The 23,862-nt window shown below is 29.0% G+C and overlaps 1 protein-coding gene across 4 annotated transcripts in view; it reads right to left on the bottom strand.

Annotated features, from left to right (window-relative positions):
- Positions 1-23,862, bottom strand: part of LOC111683379 (signal transducer and activator of transcription B-like) — a 158,485-nt gene that overhangs the window by 22,088 nt on the left and 112,535 nt on the right. For 3 of the 4 annotated variants that reach the window (XM_046952782.1, XM_046952783.1, XM_046952784.1), the window contains one exon: positions 2,059-2,109. The exons of the other annotated variant lie outside the window; for it this stretch is intronic. In XM_046952782.1, coding sequence (XP_046808738.1) covers positions 2,074-2,109 — 36 coding nt within the window. In that variant the 3' untranslated portion in view covers positions 2,059-2,073. Of the gene's footprint in view, positions 1-2,058; positions 2,110-23,862 lie in introns of those variants that run through there. 4 annotated transcript variants of the gene reach the window in all.

Below are 23,862 nucleotides of genomic sequence, written 5' to 3'. Positions count from 1 at the left end.
GTTCTAGTTCTGTTCTAGTTCTGTTCTAGTTCTGTTCTAGTTCTGTTCTAGTTCTGTTCTAGTTCTGTTCTAGTTCAGTTCTAGTTCTGTTCTAGTTTTGTTTTAGTTCTATTCTAGTTCTGTTCTAGTTCTGTTCTAGTTATGTTCTAGTTATGTTCTAGTTATGTTCTAGTTCTGTTCTAGTTATGTTCTAGTTATGTTCTAGTTCAGTTCTAGTTCAGTTTAACTCTAGTTCAGTTTAACTCTAGTTCTGTTCTAGTTCTATTCTAGTTCTATTCTAGTTCTGTTCAAGTTCTGTTCTAGTTCTGTTCTAGTTCTGTTCTGTTCTAGTTCTGTTCTAGTTCTGTTGTAGTTCTGTTCTAGTTTTGTTTTAGTTTTGTTCTAGTTCTGTTTTTGTTCTGTTCTGTTGTGTTTAGTTCTAATTGATTTATATTTTCGAACAAATAAATTTTTAAACTATGTATTTATAGTTCCTGGATTAAAGCTGTCTTGACTATAGTGTGGTCTTTAGTATGTAAAATCAATCATATTAACTAATGTTTATTTTATATGATCTTGTCGGGTTTATGACTAATCCTTTCTACCATTTTGGGTTTTTAAACACTTTCACATCGTTTTCATTTCTGTCTAATTATTTTCAAATTATCAATATCTCTTACTGTCTATGTCACTGTCAAAATGCTTCTGTTTAGATATTTCAATTTTGCTAAATATTTTAGGCAGTATTTTCGCTTTTAAATTTATCCGTCTACTACTTTGCCATTCCCTAATTGCGTTTGTATGGTCTTACAAAAATCAACAAAGAAAAATAGGAAAAAAAATTCCATTGAAATTTGCATTTTACATGTTCTTTTCATTCAGTCATTTATTCGATGAATAATAATTTTTGTCTGATGGTATTTTTCTGTTATCCTGTACGAGGAAGGGTGGGTGTGATGTCTGAGTTGTCAGTTTAATACTGTTTGCTAGAGAAGGATGTGTTTACTATGTGATAAAGGAAAACAAAAATGAAATTATAGGTGAAATACCAAAAGGTCTATAATATGTAAAAGATATAAACGTATAGTTAAATATTACAATTCAAAACGAATTGTGAAATACCCTAAGATAGCAAATAGAACTTAAGCTTAAGCTGGTTAACATGATTTTCGTTTAAATCTATAGCTAAAGTATAAAGTTAGTAGAGTGAAACGTTGTTATGTCAAACTAAATATATTTTGTGCCCTCAAAAGTATGCTCTGAAAGACATAATAAAAATTGTTGTAAAAAACAACAACAACAAATACACAAACACGTTGTGTAAATATTCACCTACAAAATCAATAAAATGGTATGTGTTACATGGAATTTATTAAATATGACAATATCAACAACACACAGACACATACATACACACACATACGTACACCTCCACTGGCATACAAATAAATATTGGAGGTGTCATATAAATGATGTTTTCTGCTCGTTTTATTTATTTTTTTTATTTAGTATTCAGTGCAAAAAAGTAAAAAAAAAATAAACATAATGTTTAAAAATTTTATAAAACTGAGCAAAAAAAAAAGTAAAGCATAGCTTAAGGGAAAATATAAATATTAAATTGTATTATACTTTTAGGCTGAATTTAAGACAGTTTAAAGTGGAAATAAACTTCAGCAGGATATTTATATTGAATGTTTTTCTTTATAGAATTATGGGTGCTAAACGTATTTCCCTGCTAAAGTGTTTAGCCCTAAAGTAGACTATATTATAAGACTTTAAGCGGTTAGGATATTCACAGAGATTTGTACAGAAGATTTAGGGGATTTTCTTTTTAAATATTGCAGTGTCAATATAGATTTTTATGACTTTATTTGAAATAGAACATTAAGAAGTAAATATTTCGAATGTTTGTTATAAATACGAAAATTTCACTATAAGGCAAAGTTGTCTTATTTGTTTTACAATTATTTTATTTTATCTGTGAACATTTAATTTAATGTTAAGGTTATGAATTGACTAGGTAAATATTTGAATATTACCCTAGTTGTAGGCTTTGCTTTAGTGTTGCAATAAATTTTTATTAAATTACCTTAGTTAAGATACTTTAATGACGAAATTTTTAAAACTTACCTGAAAAGAAAGAGAACATAAATTTAATATAAATTAAATGCATTAAAAAAAATTAAATGTAAAATATCTATTTAAATAATTAAGAAATAATTGAAAAAGCTTGATTTGAAAAGTATAAATTTTAAATGTAAAATTTGTAAAGTCAAAAGAATAGTCAAATTCAAAGTCTACTCTTATGTACATACCAGTCCATTTTCTAGTCAAAAAATTATTCTACAGTGTAGACTAAAGTCTAGCCAACAGTCTAGTCTATAGTATAGTTAATAACCTATTATATAGTCTAGTCCATTGTCTAGTCTAGCCTATACTCTACTCAATAGTCTAGTCTATAATCTAGTTTATATTCTAGTCTACAAAGTACTCTGCACTCTAGTTTATATTCTAGTCTAGCCTATAATCTAGTATATTGTCTGGTCTGTAGTTTAGTTTATGGTCTAGTCTATAGTCTAGTCTTTAGTCTAGTCTTTAGTCTAGTCTTTAGTCTAGTCTATAGTCTAGTCTTTAGTCTAGTCCATAGTCTAGTCTATAGTCTAGTCTTTAGTCTAGTCTATAGTCTAGTCTATAGTCTAGTCTATAGTCTAGTCTATAGTCTTGTCTTTAGTCTAGTCTATAGTCCAGTCTATTGTCTAGTCCATAGTCTAGTCTATAGTCTAGCCTAGCATATAGTGTAGTCTATAGCATATAGTGTAGTCTTTAGTCTAGTCTAAAGTCTAGTCTTTTGTCTAGTTTATAGTCTAGCCCATAGTCTAATCTATAGTTTATGCTTTTGTATAGTCTATAGTATAGTCTGTAGTCTAGACTTTAGTCTGATCTATAGTCTAGTCTTTAGTCTAGTCTATAATCTAGTCTTAAGTCTAGTCTTTTGTCTAGTCTATAGTCTAGCCCATAGTCTAATCTATAGTCTATGCTTTTGTCTAGTCTAGTCGATAGGTTAGTCTATACTCTAGTCTATTGTCTAGTCTACAGTCTAGTCTATAGTCTAGTCTATAGTCTAGTCTATAATCTAGTCTATAGTCTAGTCTATAGTCTAGTCTATAGTCTAGTCTATAGTCTAGTCTATAGTCTAGTCTATAGTCTAGTCTATAGTCTAGTCTATAGTCTAGTCTATAGTCTAGTCTATAGTCTAGTCTATAGTCTAGTCTATAGTCTAGTCTATAGTCTAGTCTATAGTCTAGTCTATAGTCTAGTCTATAGTCTAGTCTATAGTCTAGTCTATAGTCTAGTCTATAGTCTAGTCTATAGTCTAGTCTATAGTCTAGTCTATAGTCTAGTCTGTAGTCTAGTCTAAAGTCTTGTCTATAGACTAGTCTATAGTCTAATGTGTAATCTAGTTCTATGGTCTGGTCTATAGTCCAGTTTTTTTGCTAATTAAGAATTGTTAGTTAGTTTTTCCACCTTTTGTTGTTGACAGCAATTTGTATTGCCTACTTTTAGTTGCCTACTTTACTTAATATAAAGAAAATTTATTTTCTTTTATTTAAATAGGTTTAAGTACCTTAATTATTTATATTTAGTGGGTATCTAAAAGGTGTTGTAAATCTCTTGCTTTCTAAATGTAAACAGCTAAATTTTGTAATCTATTTTTAGGCAGTGCTTCCATTTTTCTCTTCGTTTCAGTTTGTTACATTTTTATTACCTTTTCTGATTAGTTTAAGAGTTGTTAAGTCCTGGTTTATTTATTTTTTTGCAATGACCATTAGTTACCTTAAAAAATAGTAAAGGAAATACATCAAGCTGTGTCGTTTTACCCTAAATAACCTTGTTGCTTTCGTATGACCCTGTTTGTCATACTTCAAAAACCCAACCCCTTAAATAAATCTAAATAAATAAATCTTTGACCAAATATATTTAGACATCGATATTGTTATACCTTTTCATTAAATGACATCATCTATTACAAGGCCTGTTTTTTTTTTGTGTTACCACTGAAAGTAGGTACTCAGCTAAAGGCTCCTTATTTTAAGGCCAAGAAAACCCTTAGAAATGTCATAGAACAAGGAACAAAAAACAGAGCAGTAAATGATACCATTAATTAGTCCCCAGGTGCTAACTACACAGAGAGCCACAGAAAACAACTAAATAAAATGTGATGAAGGAAAATTGTATAAATTTTTACAACATCGTTATTGAAGCAACAAAGAAATCTCTAAAGTAAAAATAATCATAAAATCAAACAACAAACACTTTAATAAAAACACACAACATTCTTAATAAAATGACGAAAACGAAAAGAAATTTCAAATTCTTAGCAACAAAATTACATAAAAGAATCAAAGTAATATTGCCACAAAACAGGAACAAAAAAAAAAATAAATAAATAAAAAAAACTAAGAAAATACAATGACCAGGGTGCGTGCGTCAAACTTTGGTTTAATGGTATTTTTTACTTAAAGGCAACGAAGCAAAAAAACCAAAACCTTTAAAGACGCATACAAAAATATTATAGAACAAGAAAAAAAACACAAACAATCGATTTTAATATTTAAAGGGGCCATATAAAACATTTTATAGCAATACCAACTATAACAACATCCTCTTCAGCCCCCTCGCCAAAAGACATCGTACAGACCTTCTAAACCATATCGAGGAAGCTTTAGCAAGTGAGGCATACAAATAGCAACAGCAACAACAACAAAGGGCAAGCGACACACCTTTGTCAAGGTGATGGCAACATTAACACAGTTTGATGACACACGTTTAGCCACTTTTAATAGGTAAACGTCATTATCACAATATCATTATTATCATTAAGCAGCAGCAATATTCTAAACTATGTTAACGTCATCATCTATCTCTGACTCAAGACCTGTTCTTACACACTTTCCCTCCTCTTGTTTATAAATAAATTGCATCATATTTAAAATTCTTTAACAGGTGACCTTAAAAATTTATATATTTATTTTTTTTTTAAATTTTCCATAAATTTAAATTCCCTTAACTACTGATTTTAAAATTTGATTTATGTTCTTATAAAACAAAATTTTTCGACTTGTTCATAAATAAACTTTGTTAAATGTTTAAGCTCGTTAAATTGTGTTTTTTTTTCAGTAAATTCTCCATAGACTAAATATAAGCCTAAAAGTATAGCATTATTTTCTTTAATATACTAACTTGGTTACCTATAGCAAACAATAACTTTTTTCTTTTTGTTGTTATTTGTTTCTTTTGTAAATAAATCAAAAAATGTCTAAAATTAGTCTCAATCAAAATAAAATTGTCACCAAGAACAAGTTAAATTAAACCATTAACAGACAAGTGATAAACTGTATACTTTTAGGGGCATAGGAAAGTAAAAATCTAAAGTCTACTTTCAGGCAAAGGAAAAACGTATAGCTAATTGAATCTGTTTTAGTTCAATTCTAATTCACTATTCTGTTCCATTTCAGTTCTTCTTCTGATCTAGTTCTATTCCAGTTCTGTTCTAGTTCTGTTCTAGTTCCGTTCTAGTTCCGTTCTAGTTCAGTTCTAGTTCAGTTCTAGTTCAGTTCTAGTTCAGTTCTAGTTCTGTTCTAGTTCTGTTCTAGTTTTGTTCTAGTTATGTTCTAGTTCTGTTTTAGTTTTGTTCCAGTATTGTTCAAGCTTTGTTCTAGTTCTGATCTGACTTCTAGTTAAATTCTAGTTTTGTTCTAGTTCTGCTCTAGTTCTGTTATATTTCTGTTCTATTTCTGTTCTAGATATGTTCTAGGTCCGTTCTAGTTCTGTTCTAGTTCTGCTCTAGTTCTAGTTCTGTTCTAGTTATGTTCTAGTTCTGTTCTAGTTCTGTTCTAGTTCTGTTCTAGTTCTGTTCTAGACTGTTCTAATTCTGTTCTGGTTCTGTTCTAGTTCTGTTCTAGTTCTGTTCTAGTTCTGTTCTAGTTCTGTTCTAGTTCTGTTCTAGTTCTGTTCTAGTTCTGTTCTAGTTCTGTTCTAGTTCTGTTCTAGTTCTGTTCTAGTTCTGTTCTAGTTCTGTTCTAGATCTGTTCTAGTTCTGTTCTAGTTCTGTTTTAGTTCTGTTCTTGTTCTGTTCTAATTCTGTTCTAGTTCTGTTCTAGTTATGTTCTAGTTCGGTTTTAGTTCTGTTCTAGTTCCAGTTCTGTTCCAGTTCTGTTCTAGATCTGTTCTAGATCTGTTCTAGGTCTGTTTTAGTTCTGTTCTAGTACTGTTCTAGTTCTGGTCTTATTTAGTTCTCGTACAGTTCTAGTTCACTTCTCGTTCATTGTGAAATTGTTTTCATTTGTTTCCCTGAAAGTATGCTCTAGTTTTGTTGTTGTGGTTCTTATGGTTTAATGATTTTCCTTTCACTTTTAATTTCATTCATTTCAATTCCTACTTATCCAGACTCTTTTATTTATTTCTTATCATAAATCTTTAAATCACACAAAAACATATTTTTTTCTTTTTATATTCCAAAAAAGTCTTCTTTTAACAGTTTATTTAAAGTCAAAAAATCGATTTAAAAACAAACTAGATCTTGTTTACCAAATAAAATTCTAGGAAACGAACTCCAAAAACTTTTACCTTGTCTTAAATTAAAATCTTCTATTTATTTTTTTTGGTAGGCGTAGTAGTAAAGATTTTTTTAATTTTGTTGAAATGTTTCAATATAATTTTGCACAAGTTTATAAATCGATTTCGTTGACACATTTAGTTAGCGGGTATCATTTACTAGACGGTCTGCCATCCAATTCTACATGAGTGAAGTGATGACTGTTATTGTTGACTTTGGTTTTTTCCATAGACTACATTTAGGGTTGTTGTTATTAAATACACGGTTTTAACTTTTACATTTGTTAAACAGTTTTAAAATAAAAAGTTTTCCGCTTCAATAACTGTATGCGGATGGTATGTTTTGGTAAATGTTTAAGAAACGTGATGAAAATTTATAACTACCAAAAGAAAAAAAAAAACGTATGATCAATACTTTTTGCTGCTTATGAAGTGATGGCTGCCTAAAAGTATGCTATGAATATTGAAGTCTTACTGTTTATATATATATATATATATATTTTTGGTGGTAAGTTATATTGTTAAATATTGAACTGAGGATTTGTGTGCAATAAATGTTTTTCTATTGAGATATTGTGTAACAATTTGTAGTTTAGTTTAAGTTATAAAAAATAATAAAATTATTACAAATTTTGCTGGCGGCCAATACATACATATGTATGTATGTCCAATAATGTTTTTTCTTATTTTGCAGCCAAACCTTTTTGCTGGAAATTTTGGTAGTTTTTTGGATAGAAAAACGTGAGCAAAATCCTAAATATATAATTGTTAGGAGGGTTACCTTAATTTTGGAAAGGGGAGGAGGAAATATAAAGGTATGAAGTAACTTATAAAAAACTTCTTCAAATGCTTTTAAAATTATTAAACGCTTTATAAACTAGATTATAGACTACTTTAAAGATAAATCTATATACTCTATTATAGACTAGACTAGTGGATAGGCTATAGATCTGACTATACCATAAACTAGATTATAAACTAGATTATAAACTAGACTATAGACTAGATATAGTATAGTCTAAGGTATACACTAAAATATAGACTAAATGATAAACTAGACAATAGACTAGACCATAGTATATACTATAGACTAGATTATAGACTAGACTATAGTCTAGAATATAGACAAGACGATGGAATAGACTATAGAGTAGACTATGGACTATACTAAAGACTATGGACTATACTATAGACTACACTATAGGCTAGACTATAGACTAGACTATAGACTAGACTATAGACTATAGACTAGACTATAGACTATAGACTAGACTATAGACTAGACTATAGAGTAGACTGTAGACTAGACTAAGGACTAGACTTAGAGTAGACTATAGTCTAGAATATAGACAAGACTATAAATAGGAATATAGATAGGAATATAACTAGACTATAGACTAGACTATAGACTAGACTATAGACTATAGACCAGACTATAGACCAGACTATAGACTAGACTATAGACTAGACTATAGACTAGACTATAGACTAGACTATAGACTAGACTATAGACTAGACTATATACTAGACTATAGACTAGACTATAGACTAGACTATAGACTAGACTATAGACTAGACTATAGACTAGACTATAGACTAGACTATAGACTAGACTATAGACTAGACTATAGACAAGACTATAGACTAGACTATAGACTAGACTATAGACTAGACTATAGACTAGACTAGACTATAGACTAGACTATAGACTAGACTAGACTATAGACTAGACTATAGACTAGACTAGACTATAGACTAGACTATAGACTAGACTATAGACTAGACTATAGACTAGACTATAGACTAGACTATAGACTAGACTATAGAGTAGACTGTAGACTAGACTATAAACTAGACTATAGAGTAGACTATAGATTAGACTATAGACTAGACTGTATACTAGAATATAGACTAGACTTAGAGTAGAATATATTCTAGAATATAGACAAGACTATAGACTAGATGAAATTTAAAATATTTATTTAATTTCCTTAAACAAAAAACAAAATTTTCATTATTTTGAATAGTTTTTTAATTGTTGTTTTTTTTTTTAATTAAAAATCTAGTTTTAAATAAATTTGTTCTCATTCTGTTTAATTTTTCCAAAATATCACACTGTTTTTAATTAAAAAAAAACAAAATAATGTAGCAACAAATTTGTTGGCATACTTTTGGGGGGAAATAGAATAGAAAAGTTGTTTAACACTTGGTAGTTTTAAATAGAAAAATTTCAACTATTATGTTAGTCTAAATATGAAAATGTATATAAAAATTTGTTTGCTATTTATAACCTTAACAGCTTGTTAACAGTTATAGAAATAGTGTTGCATATTTAAAGGGGCGATGTTTTTTCTAAACAGAAAAAAAACAAGAATTTGGTTTAGTAGTATTTTAAGTATGAATTAAGTGTGAAATATTTTTGAAGCATTTAAATAAAACAAGTATTAAGCTAGTAAATATATGTTGCTTTTAAAATCTTACTTTTATTTGTTTAATGCTTGATTTTTGTTTTTAGGTTTTTAAATTAAAAAAAATGTCAGATTTGTTTTAAAAACTTTGTAAATAAAGTGAGTCAGTAAGGAAACACTTTGAATCATATGTTGCCTTTAAAATAACAACAATGTCTAGAAATTATACCTAAAAGTATGCTAAACTTATATACAATTTCGTACAACCACTCACTACACTTATTTAAAATACTCAAGTTATTGTATGTTTAAGAAAAAATAACACCCAGTAGTTCTAAAAGGGACTATAACAAATTCCAAAGATCATTATTAAATCAATTGCCACTTTATTGTAACCTAGTAGACATAATTGTATACAGTAAGGGAAATATTCACATTATAGTAAATTGTCTTGTTAGTTTGGCTGACAAGCACTTTTTAAAAGATTCTCAAATTAAATTAGCTCCAGGGGACATGGTCGCTGAGATATCCTTTGGTATTACCAAGTTTTTATTTTCCTTTACACAAATTATCCTTGTATGTTTAAAAATAGAGTAATGATTATAAAAAAATTTCAAACATTGTTTTATAATGGTTGTTACGTTTTAATTAATGTGGTTGTGCGGGAAATTGGCACAACTGGGATATAACATTAAAATTTGTGGCAAAGTCTATATCTACGAGAAGAAAGTGGAGGGAATAACAAATTATACTACAAACCGGGTAGGATGTTAAGCACTACAGCATAACATATCAAACATTAAAGTTTGGTAGAGCAAAAAATAATAAAGATGAGGAAAGGTAAATTTAAATTAAAATCCATGTAATTGGTTTGTTATAGCAATAAAGTTTTTAATTAAAGCTAATTTATTATTAAGAGAGAATGTCAAAAGAACTAATAAAACCGGAAATATTAAAAAAACGAAATTTATTTTACCAACTAAATATTTGAGGTTTAAGAAAATCTAATGAAAGGAAATGATAAAACTTTTAATAAATTTTAAAATAAACAATAAAAAAATATATAAAAAAACATTGACTTCATTTTTATTTATTCTTATAGCTAAAAGGCTAATCTAAAGACTAGACTATAAACTACACTAGACTACACAGACTAGACTATAGACTAGTCTACAGACAATGGACTGCTCTATATACTAGACTTTACATTAGACGATAAACTATACTAAAGACTAATGTATAAATTAAACTTTCAACACTAAAGTATAGACTAGTTTACAGACTAAAGACGAGACTATGACTAGAAACTAAAGTTTTTACTAAACAATAGACTAGACAATATACTAGAGTCTACTCTAGGATCTAGACAAGACTATAGATTAGACCATATACTAGACAAAACAAAAACTACACTAGTTAATAGACTACACTTTATACTAGACTGTAGGCTAGACCATAGACTTGACTATAGAATAAACTATATACTAGACTATAGATTATACTATAGACCATAGGCTAGACTATAGACAAAGCTATATACTAGACTAAAGACTAGACTATAGACCAGACTATAGAATAGACTTAAGACTAGACCATAGACTAGACTGTAGACTAGGCTATAGACTAAACTATAGACTAGACTATAGACAATATAGACTGTAGACTTGACTATAGACTGACTAAAGACTGGAATATAGACTAGACTATAGACTAGACTATAGACTGGACTATAGACTATAGACTAGACTATAGACTAGACTATAGACTAGACTATAGACTAGACTATAGACTAGACTATAGACTACACTATAGACTAGACTATAGACTAGACTATAGACTTGACTATAGACTAGACTATAGACTAGACTATAGACTAGACTATAGACTAGACTATAGACTAGACTATAGACTAGACTATAGACTAGACTATAGACCAGACTGTAGACTAGACTACAGACCAGTTATAATTAACTAACTATTTGCCTATTTATCTTTCTTTCTATCTATCTGTCTATCTATCTATTTATTTATCTATCTATCTATCTATCTATCTATCTATCTATCTATCTATCTATCTATCTATCTATCTATATATCTATCTATCTATCTATCTATCTATCTATCTATCTATCTATCTATCTATCTATCTATCTATCTATCTATCTATCTATCTATCTATCTATCTATCTATCTATCTATCTATCTATCTATCTATCTATCTGTCTATCTATCTATCTATTTATCTATCTATCTATCTATCTATCTATCTATCTATCTATCTATCTATCTATCTATCTATCTGTTTATCTAACTATCTTTGTAACTTACTAACTATCTCACTAACTGATTATCTAACCAACTTCATATATATAACTAACTAACCATTTTTCTGATTCGCCTTAAGTTATGCTTTACTTTTAGTTATTCCATGCCCTTGTCTTTAGGCACAAAAAATCATCACATTTTGAAAAAAACCTCAACTAATAAAACAAATAAACCATTAAATTGCTATCAGTCAAATACCAAAAAATTGCTACAAATTTTCAACTTTAAGCTATAATTGTTAATTTATTTTAACACTTAAAGCACTTTTGCTGACACTTCACGAAAAAAACGAGGAAAATTTCCTCTAATACCCTTATTTACTAACATCCAAACAACTTTAAGTTATAATAATAAAAATCAAATTTAATAACAAAAGTTTAGAGAGAGAGAAGGGGGTTTATTTTTTTTACCCTTACAAATTCAGAAACCCAAAAAGAAGGTTTCCACAAGATGACACATTTTCTTCAAAGTTTAAATGAAAGTATTTCCCCCCTCCTTTTTCTTTCACTATGATGTTAACAGAACCTATATAAGGTAGAGATTACTTGGTAATGTCTGGCAAAGGCAAACAAATAAATATTTTACAGTTTGACAGTAAAAAATAGAGAGTATGAAAAAAACAGCTTTAGATATTGAGACAAATGTTTGCCGGGAGAGATGTAAGAAAAAAACAAAGTTTATTTTAGCTTAAAGAAAACTAACGTGTCAAAAATTGTGTGTGAAAAACTAGTTAAGGAATTTTATTATCAAGAAAACAATAGCAATCCCTTAAGAAAAGCGTTAAGCTGAAAAGGTTGTCAGAAAAAAAAGAAATAAAATTAAAGGATTTAAATAAAATATTAACAATTTTTTATATACGAATTTTATTTTAATTTTAGAAACTTTTTTTCAAACTTAAAAGTAAAACCATAAACAATTTATTATAAATATATATTTTAAATCCAAATCTTTCGTCTAGCCTATATCTATAGTGTAGTCCAGTCTATAGTATAGTCTACAGTATTGTCTATTGTCTAGTCTATAGTCTAGTCTATTCTATAGTCTAGTATATAGTCTAGTCTATAGTCTAGTTTATAGTCTAGTCTGTAGTCTAGTCTATAGTCTAGTCTATAGTCTAGTCTATAGTCTAGTCTATAGTCTAGTCTATAGTCTAGTCTATAGTCTAGTCTATAGTCTAGTCTATAGTAGTCAATAGTCTAGTCTATCTAGTCTATAGTCTAGTCTATAGTCTAGTCTATAGTCTAGTCTATAGTCTAGTCTATAGTCTAGTCTATAGTCTAGTCTATAGTCTAGTCTATAGTCTAGTCTATAGTCTAGTCTATAGTCTAGTCTATAGTCTAGTCTATAGTCTAGTCTATAGTCTAGTCTATAGTCTAGTCTATAGTCTATCTATAGTCTAGTCTATAGTCTAGTCTATAGTCTAGTCTATAGTCTAGTCTATAGTCTAGTCTATAGTCTAGTCTATAGTCTAGTCTATAGTCTAGTCTATAGTCTAGTCTATAGTCTAGTCTATAGTCTAGTCTATAGTCTAGTCTATAGTCTAGTCTATAGTCTAGTCTATAGTCTAGTCTATAGTCTAGTCTATAGTCTAGTCTATAGTCTAGTCTATAGTCTAGTCTATAGTCTAGTCTATAGTCTAGTCTATAGTCTAGTCTATAGTCTAGTCTATAGTCTAGTCTATAGTCTAGTCTATAGTCTAGTCTATAGTCTAGTCTTAAGTATAGTCTATAGTCTTGTCTATAGTCTAGTCTATATTCCAGTCTATAGTCTAGTCTATAGTCGAGTTTATAGTATAGTCTATTGTATAGTGTATAGTATAGTGTATAGTCTAGTCTATAGTCGAGTCTATATTATTGTCTATAGTTTATTCTATAGTCTAGTGTATAGTCCAGTCTATAGTCAAGTCTATAGTCTGGTCTATAGTCTAGTCTATAGTCAAGTCTATACTCAAGTCTATAGTCTAGTCTATAGTCTAGTCTATAGTCTAGTCTATAGTCTAGTCTATAGTCTAGTCTATAGTCTAGTCTATAGTCTAGTCTATAGTCTAGTCTATAGTCTAGTCTATAGTCTAGTCTATAGTCTAGTCTATAGTCTAGTCTATAGTCTAGTCTATAGTCTAGTCTATAGTCTAGTCTATAGTCTAGTCTATAGTCTAGTTTATAGTCTAGTCTATAGTCTAGTCTATAGTCTAGTCTATAGTGTAGTCTATAGTCTAGTCTATAGTCTAGTCTATAGTCTAGTCTATAGTCTAGTCTATAGTCTAGTCTATAGTCTAGTCTATAGTCTAGTCTATAGTCTAGTCTATAGTCTAGTCTATAGTCTAATCTAGTCTATAGTCTAGTCTATAGTCTAGTCTATAGTCTAGTCTATAGTCTAGTCTATGGTCTAGTCTATAGTCTAGTCTATAGTCTAGTCTATAGTCTAGTCTATAGTCTAGTCTATGGTCTAGTCTATAGTCTAGTCTATAGTCTAGTCTATAGTAAAGTTTATAGTCTGGTCTATAGTCTGGTCTTTTGTCTAGTTTATAGTATAGTCTATAGTTTAGTCTATAGTCTAGTCTAAAGTCTTGTCTATAATCTTGTCTATAGTCTAATCTATATTCTACGTTTAAAATCTATGTTTTTATTAACGTTACGTTTGTTAGGCCCCCAAAAACATGCAATTGTTTTTCTTATATTATTACAAAACTAACTATACCTAACGCAAGCAGCCTAAAAACAACTAACAGCAAACAAAGCCAGACCCTAAAGTCATTTATGTTTGGCCATATAACCAATGTAACGAAAATAATAAACTTTTCACCGTTTTAGCCTAGGGTTATGCAACAATTATTGTTAGCAAAACAACAGCACAACCCGAAGAAAAAAACAGCAACTGAGCACAAAGTTAAACTAGCAAAATTGAAAAAAAACTGTTAGCAACAAAAAAGTTTGTTTAACAAATATGTTAAACTACTGTTGGTATTACATATTTTATTAATAAATTTTACATATTGCCATTATATAAAAACAATAAACAGCAAATAATCGATGGTTTAAATAAAGAGTATATTAAAAAAGAGCCAAAAAAGCAAACAACTGGTTAGTGAAAATAGTTTTGTAGGTAACAGCAAAAAGTGTCAAAACAATTTGGTAAACACAATTGAAGGATTTTTTTTGAGAAAAATAAAAACAATTGAAAAGCCTAAAGACAGGCAGTGCAGAAATATAAATTTTTTCAATAACTTTAAAAAGTAATAATATAAAATTATTTTCTTTAATATTACATTCGCTTTTAATATTTTGGTTTCATAACAACTTTAGTTATTTATTTAACTTATATTTCATTTTTAACCTCCTAAAAGTATGCTTTCCCATATGCCTAAGCCTTTAATGTTTAAAATTTTGAAATCTTCTTATATTTGTATGATTTTATTTCTGTAGTTGAATTTATGGTTTTTCTTTTTGTATCCTTTTCTATTTACCTTTTACATTTTACTCTCGTTTAGTCATCAAAATATTTTTAATCCTTAATGTAGACTATACTTTAAAAAAGGCAGTAATTTTTATTTACATCTGCATTGTATTTATATATTTTTCTAAGAATTATATTATAAAATTTATTTCATTTATTTAAAGAATGTTTACGAAAGACAAAGTTATGCTTTAAATGAGTATTAAAGTATAATTTACGCCTTAAAGTAGGCTTCTTAAATTTATAGAAAAAATTTTTGAAAATTTGGTTTAAGTCTATAAACCGTTTTATAGTTTCGTCTATAATCTAATCTATAGTAGAGTTTAGTCTTAGTTTAGTATGTATTCTTTTATATGGTGTAGTCTATAGTTAAGTATATAGTCTAGCCTATACTTTAGTCTATAGTCTAGTCTGTTGTCTAGACAAAAGTCTAGTCTATGGTCTAATCTATAGCCTTATCTATCGTCTAGTCTATAGTCCAGTCTACAGTCTAGTATGTAATCTAGTCTAGTCTATAGTTTAGTCTATAGTCTAGTTTATAGTTTAGTCTATAGTATAGTCTATATTCTATATATTCTAGTCTATAGTTTAGTCTGTAGTCTAGTCTGTAGTCTAGTCTATAGTCTGGTCTATAGTCTGGTCTATAGTCTAGTCTATAGACTCTATAGTCTAGTCTAAGTTTAATCTTTAGTCTAGTATATAGTCTTGCCCATTGTCTAGTTTTTAGTCTAGTCTATAGTCTAGTCTATAGTCTAGTCTATAGTCTAGTCTATAGTCTAGTCTATAGTCTAGTCTATAGTCTAGTCTATAGTCTAGTCTATAGTCTAGTCTATAGTCTAGTATATAGTCTAGTCTATAGTCTAGTCTATAGTCTAGTCTATAGTCTGGTCTATAATCTAGTCTACAATCTAGTTTACAATCTAGTCTACAGTCTAGTCTATAGAGTAGTCAATAGTCTAGTCTATAGTCTAGTCTTTAGTCTAGGCTATAGTCTAGTCTATAGTCTTGTCTGTAGTATAGTCTATAGTCTAGCTATAGTCTAGTCTATAGTCTGGTCTATAGTCTCGTCTATATTCTAATCTATAGTCTAGTCTATAGTCTAGTCTATAGTCTAGTCTATAGTCTAGTCTATAGTCTAGTCTTTAGTCTAGTCTATTGTCTAGTCTATAGTCTTGTCTATATTCTGGTCTATAGTCTTGTCTATATTGTAGTCTACAGTCTTGTCTATAATCTAGTCTATTCTATTCTATGAATATTTTCAATAAAATATTTTTTTAACGAAAAACTTTCATGAACTTTTTAATTTTCCATTTTTTATCACTGCTGTTACACACTCCTTAAACTTTTCCCCTTAAAATATGTGTTGTTATGTGTGAGTTTCTTTACCTTTTCATATTGTGTCTAAAAAGTAAGTATATATTAAAAAAAGGTAGAACGTGTTGACTTTTAACACAATTATGCCAGTTATATAATTTATAACATATCAAAAATTAATTGTTTTTTATTTCCATTTATGTATTCCATTAATAAAGATAATGATTTAAGCCGATATAAATTGTAATTGTTATAATTGTTTAATACACATACCGTTGCTGACCTTTACGGTCAATAGCCTAAAGATTGATTATACTGTTTAATGATTTCTTAATAAGCCAACACCTTAAGGTAGGCTATGAAATTAATAAGCAAGAAAATTAGAAAGGAATTAAATTGTATTAAATGGTATTAAAACGATCAAGTATAAAGTTATGAAAATGAAAAAATACTCTAAGGATTAGGTTATAAAAAGATTTTTAAGGTTTTTTATAAAAAGGTGAAAACATCTAAAAGCATGCTTTAAGTTATTAATAAATATTTTTTGCTTTATATTAAAGCTTGAAGTTTATAACAATTTAAATTGTATAACTTTTAATTTATTACTCTTAATTTGTTGTTTAAACTGCAATTTTATTTCATACATTTTATATATATTTATGAAATTATAAATCATTTTATCGCATTTTCTGACGAACTTTATATCATTTTAAAAACCAAATCATGTTTTTCTGTCGAATGTCATACAAAACACATTTGCAATTCAAATGTCACTTAATTTATGTCATACAATTTGTTTTCGTTCTTTTTTTCCTTCATCTCGTTTAAAACCAAAACTCCTCTATTTTTTTGGAGGGGAGTTGATTTATGGCCTTCAATGGCGACATTTACTTTAGTTTTTCAAATATAAAGCGCATTTGTCAATTTATTAAAATATATAGCTTATAAATTATGCAGCAAACAATTTACTAAAGAGAAATGTCAAGTATACAAAAGGCAAACCAAAGTAAGTGTTGTAGCCTAAAAATAGGCTACGCTTTTGTAAAATAACACTTTCTTGACTTCTCTGATTAAAGGAAACTATGGATTTAAAACATGAATTGATCTCGAAAGCAAATAGATCTACAACTGAACTAGAACCGAACTAGAACTAAACTAGAACTGAACTAGAACAAAACTAGAACTGAACTAGAACTGAACTAGTACTGAACTAGTACTTAACTAGTACTGAACTAGAACTGATCTAGAACTGAACTAGAACTAAACTAGAACTAAACTAGAACTAAACTAGAACTAAACTAGAACTAAACTAGAACTGAATTAGAACTGCACTAGAACTAGAATTGAAATAGAACTGAACTAGAACTGAGCTAGAGCTGATCTAGAACTGAACTAGCACTAGAATTGAACAAGAACAGAACTGATCTAGAACTAAACTAGAATTGAACTAGAACTGAACTGAACTAGAACTGAGCGAGAACTGAACTAGCACTAGAATTGAACTTGAACAGAACTGAACTAGAACTGAATCAGAACTGAACTACAATTGGAACTGAATTGGAACTGAACTAGAACTGAACTAGAAATTAACTAGAAATGAACTAGAACTGAACTAGAAATGAACTTGAACTGAACTAAACTAGAACTGAACTGGAAATGAACTAAAACTAACAAGATCTGAATAAGAACTAAACAAGAGCTGAAATAGAACTACAATAGTCCAGTCTCTTCTGTAGTCGCGTCCATAATCTATTTCAAAGTCTAGTGTACAATTTAGCATAAGTTCTAGACTATAGTCTCGTATATTATTTTTTTTAATTTTAGTAACGTATACTGCTTCCATTTGTTTTAATTTCGTTATATATTGTTCTCACATTAGATACTTTCTAAAAACCCCTAAAAGTATACTTTAGTTTTTTAATACCATAATAGCAACAAAAAAGTAAATATAAGATATGTCTTACAATTTTAAGTAAACTTTTATTGAATAGAAATCTAAAATAAAATATCATTACTTAAAAGCCAGCCATAGCAAAGAACAGTGGAGCAAAACGTAAATTATAGTTATGGAAAAGCTAAGAAGAAAGTATAAACTTTGTACTACTGTTCGCAATTTATTTCAACCACTATTTGTTTTCTGCCTTTTGTTTTATTGCATTGTTATTTCAATATCTGTGAAAATATTTATAGCATAATCTTTAGCTCAATAACATGCGAAATAGAAAAAAAATGAAAATTGCATACTTTAAGGCTCAAGCAGCCATGCATTTGAACGAAATGATTTTCAAATAATTTCTTTCTTCTTTACAATCTTGTAAGGATTGTTGTTTTTTTAATATTCTAAAAGAAAATCTATAGGTTACCATGTGGTTTATATGCAATTTAAACATATTGAACAATGCAAGAAAATATCTATAAAATCTATAGCATACGTTAAGGCTTTACTAGGGCTTTCTTTAGGAATTTTTATTTTCAAAAATATTTAGAAAAAATTGTGTAAGAGGCAGAGTTTTCTTTTTTTTTTCTTGGATAATCTTTAAGAAAGATAAATTGTTATTTAAGAGATATGCGAAATAAATTGAATTTTTACTAGAGCATATTTCAAGGGATAATAAATAAATAATGTGTCATGTATTTTAAGACAGGAGTTGAAAGTTTTAAGATTTTGGTATTACGTTTATGCCTAACATATAGACTAGACTATAAATTCAACTGTAGGTATGACAATAGACAAAAATACAGACTTGACTATACACCAGACTAGACTATAGATAAGACTATAGACTAGACTAAAGACTAGACTAAGACTAGACTATAGAGTAGACTGTAGACTAGACTATAGACTAGACTATAGACTAGACTATAGACTAGACTATAGACTAGACTATAGACTAGACTATAGACTAGACTATAGACCAGACTATAGACTAGACTAAAGACTAGACTATAAACTATACTATAGTTTAGAATATATACTAGACTATAGTCTAGTCTATAGTCTAGGCTATATTATAGACTAGATTATAGACTAGATTATAGACTAGACAATAGACTAGACTATAGACAAAAATATAGACTATAGACTAGAGTATGCTATAGACTAAACTAGAATAGACTAGGCTATAAACTAGACTAAAAACTTGTCTATAGACTAGACTATACTATAGACTAGACTATATCCTAGACCAGAAGCTAAACTATAGTTTTGTTTCTCACTGTTTCAAGTACATCAAGTGCAATAAATATCTTAAAAATTTTAATATTCAGTTGATTTTGAATAACCCTCCCACAAGTATGCCACACTAAACATACTATTTTAATTAAAATATTCTCTCGCGCTACTCATACGTTGCAAAAAAAATCTAAAGAAGAAGCTATTTGCAGTCAAAATTACCTATTTAAAGAGCAATAAAATACGAAGAATTTTAATTAAAAAAACGCAAGCCCAAAGGTATGCTTAATTTAAATACAACAAATAGCATGCGAGAGATTATATAACAGAAATTTTAGTTTGCAAATTAATTGTTATTTAATTAATTATTTGTATAGTGTTTTATTTTAAAATAAACAAAAAAATATTTAACAGATAATTTACAAATGCACACACAAGGTGAATCAAACAAGAAATTACATGTAATTACAAAATCCTAGAGGTATGCTTTCAAATTTTAACAATTGGCAAAAATAAAACAAATATTTAAAGTTACAGATATTACCAGGAAACAATAGGAATTTCAAAAGGATTTGTGTTTAAAAGATAAAAAATGAGCTTAAATTAATTTAAGATTTTTCTTAGGAATTGTTGCCTATTTTTAGGCTTTAATCTAAAACATTTTTTCTACTTAAACTGCTACATTTTTTGTTGCCAATTTGTTTTATATATTTGGCAAAATTTATTAGAATTTCAATTATATTATTCCCTCGTTTTATGTATAAACAAGAAAAGCAACCGCCTAAAAGTATACTACAAATATAAACTTCAAAACCTTGCAAACAACTCTCACAAAAAAAGAAAAAGAAACATTTATATAATAAATAACCTTTTAAGGGAGTCTAACACCCACAAAAAAGGAAGTTAACCTCACAACCTTTAACATATAAGAAACAAAACATGAATGTGCAATTTTCCATAATAGAAAATGCAAGTTATTTTTTTTCTTTGCTTCTTTTCAACTATATTATCAGAATTTTCTTAGTAAAAAAAGTAAAAGGCCAAGAAATAACGAAAAAAAGAAAGCAATATTCATACAACTACAAATATATGAATAATATTTTTCCCAAAACGGAAATGTGTTTATGTACGGGTTTTGGAATATTATTAGTATTACAACACACAAAAATAGCAAATTCATAAAAAAAGGCAGGCTGTGCTGCTATTAGACTCTAGAGGTCTAAATCGATTATGCAAACACGCAAAACAAAACTATCTTAGTGAAACGTATAAACACAAAATCTATTCTATTTTTCTACAAATTTCAATCCATTTTCACTCTTCAATCTATTGTTAAACACGCAATCTAAATGCAAATAAAAGTATTAATAAAAGGACTCTCGAGAGGAGGCAGAGTACGAGGAGTTCCCACACTAACATCAACAGCAAACCACTGGCAAATAAATATGGGTTAGATAATAAAGCAAAAAGGAACTTAAGATAAAGAACATTTGAAGGGGAGTCAAATGCTGAATTACGTATAAACACGTAACTATAGTTTAACACAAAACTAAAATTGTACTATACTAGAAATGAACTGAACTAGAACTGAACTAGAATTGAACTAGAACTGAACTAGAACTGAACTAGAACTGAACTAGAACTGAACTAGAACTAAACTAGAACTGAACTAGAACTGAACTAGAACTGAACTAAAACTGAACTAGAACTGAACTAGAACTAATCTAGAACTGAACTAGAACTGAACTAGAACTAAACTAGAACTAAACTAGAACTGAACTAGAACTGAACTAGAACTGAACTAGAACTGAACTAGAACTGAACTAGAACTGAACTAGAACTGAACTAGAACTGAACTAGAACTGAACTAGAACTGAACTAGAACTGAACTAGAACTGAACTAGAACTGAACTTGAACTAGAACTGAACTAGAACTGATCTAAAACTGAACTAGAACTGAACTAGAACTGAACTAGAACTGAACTAGAACTGAACTAGAACTGAACTAGAACTGAACTAGAACTGAAATAGAACTGAACTAGAACTGAACTAGAACTGAACGAGAACAGAACTGAACTAGAACTGAACTAGAACTGATCTAAAACGGAACTAGAACTGAACTAGAACTGAACTAGAACTGAACTAGAACTGAACTAGAACTGAACTAGAACTGAACTAGAACTGAACTAGAACTGAACTAGAACTGAACTAGAACTGAACTAGAACTGAACTAGAACTGAACTAGAACTGAACTAGAACTGAACTAGAACTGAACTAGAACTGAACTAGAACTGAACTAGAACTGAACTAGAACTGAACTAGAACTGAACTAGAACTGAACTAGAACTGAACTAGAACTGAACTAGAACTGGACTAGAACTGAACTAGAACTGAACTAGAACTGAACTAGAACTGAACTAGAACTGAACTAGAACTGAACTAGAACTGAACTAGAACTGAACTAGAACTGAACTAGAACTGAACTAGAACTGAACTAGAACAGAACTAGAACAGAACTAGAACTGAACTAGAACTGAACTAGAACTGAACTAGAACTGAACTAGAACTGAACTAGAACTGAACTAGAACTGAACTAGAACTGAACTAGAACTGAACTAGAACTGAACTAGAACTGAACTAGAACTGAACTAGAACTGAACTAGAACTGAACTAGAACTGAACTAGAACTGAACTAGAACAGAACTTTAACAGAAGTAGAATAGAACTTTAATAGAACTAGAACTGAACTAGAACTGAACTAGAACAGAACTAGAACAAACTAGAACAGAACTAGAACAGACATAGAACAGAACTAGGGCAGAACTGGAATAGAACCAGAACAAGAGCAAATATAAAACAACATAACTAGAACTGAACTATTTTTTAAAACTTTCCTATTAATTCTTCTACGAATAATCCTAGAAACAAAGACCACATTCATGAGACGATTATTGTGGTTTCAGTGACCTTTTGTTTATCCATAATCGCTCTGCTACAATTACATGTTGTCGCGTTTTAATTTATTTAAATTTTCTAATTGTTTCACAATTTAAGACTACAACAACAACTAATACCTAAACAACTTAATGATGGTGTTAAAAAGCTAAGCAATGAATGACATGCAACCAGTAAAACAACTTCAACATGAACATGTTACTTCCTCTCTGACCGTTTAAAATATCTAAAAAGGAAACACCTTAGTGACAGTTATGATATAAATTTTACATTTAATTAAAAAGGTAAAATTTTAAATATACTTTACAAAATAAAACCTTTTGAAATTTTCAAGCTTTTATCAATATTTGTTTGTGTACAAAAAAACACAGAATTTTGTATAAATTTCATTTGAAAATATCAATAACCTAAAGGTATGCTACTTACTCTTTAATGCCACAAAGTATGCTATATAACAATAGCTTTATTATAGACTATGGTAAATAGATTTAAAAAGAGGTTAAAGGAGGAAAAACAGAGAGAGAGAGAGTGTAAAGGGAAAATAACAAATGTTTTTTTGTGTTATTGGTTATGTAGCATAAGTACCGGGTTATATTGAATGTCAATTCCTTTTTTGATGCTGATGCTGTAGTTGATAAAAGAGTTACACGAATTTTCTGCCTTCAGAAATCTGTCAATCATTTAGGGAATAGAAAAGAGCAAAAAAAGAAAGAAGATTATTGGCGAAAGTATTTAAGCTAAAAACATCTAAGATCCAATGGAAAAGTTAGACTAGAAACCAATCAAGAATTTTTAAAATTTTAGGAAAATCTGAAAATTTTAAATTTCCCTAGAAAAGAAAAAAATCATTTAATTTCCTTTCTTTTTGCTCCAGTTATTTAAGAATTTTGTTAAATTTTTTAACATTAACTTTCTTCAGTTAATAAACTTAAAATAACTTCCTTAAAAGACTACTTATGTCGTCTTATGCCGTCGTCTTACTTTTCTTCTTTTTTTCCTCTCAATTTTACACTGACATACCATAATTTCCATATAATCATTCCAAGCGTGCAAGCATTATTAATACAATAATTTAAGTTCAAGTCATCATCATCATCATCCTTATCCTTAGCATTCGCCTGTTTTACTACTCGTCGTCCTCTTGACTGCAATTTTCCACAACTACTAATATGATTCATTTGCTTGCCACACGGCAGGCGTTCAGGCAGGCAACCAACAAGTATATAAGTCATTTTCACGTTTCCTTTTTTATTCATTCTTGCATTCATATTCATTTGGTTTAAAGTGCAAGTAATCAGCAAACAGAAAGGAAGTAAAATGGAATAATGAAAAATAAAAAAACATTAAATGACTCGCTTGCAGAACTACCTGCTTTCAACTGGCTTTTCTTACGTTCTAGTGGTCGTATTAAATACAAACACATTTACCTTGTGGTTGAGAAAGTGGCAAAAAAAATATATTGGAACTAAACAGGTCAATTGGAAATTTCGGGTGAAAACAGAAAGAAACACTTCTTAAGGATGCCTGCATGTTTATAGTCTAGTCTATAGTCTAGTCTATAGTCTAGTCTATAGTCTAGATAGTCTAGTCTATAGTCTAGTCTATAGTCTAGTCTATAGTCTAGTCTATAGTCTAGTCTAT

This window comes from Lucilia cuprina, chromosome 5 (assembly GCF_022045245.1).
Source record: "Lucilia cuprina isolate Lc7/37 chromosome 5, ASM2204524v1, whole genome shotgun sequence".
Lineage (NCBI taxonomy): Eukaryota > Metazoa > Arthropoda > Insecta > Diptera > Calliphoridae > Lucilia > Lucilia cuprina.
Note: the sequence above shows the minus strand (reverse complement) of the source record. Positions and strands in the feature narration are given on the sequence as shown.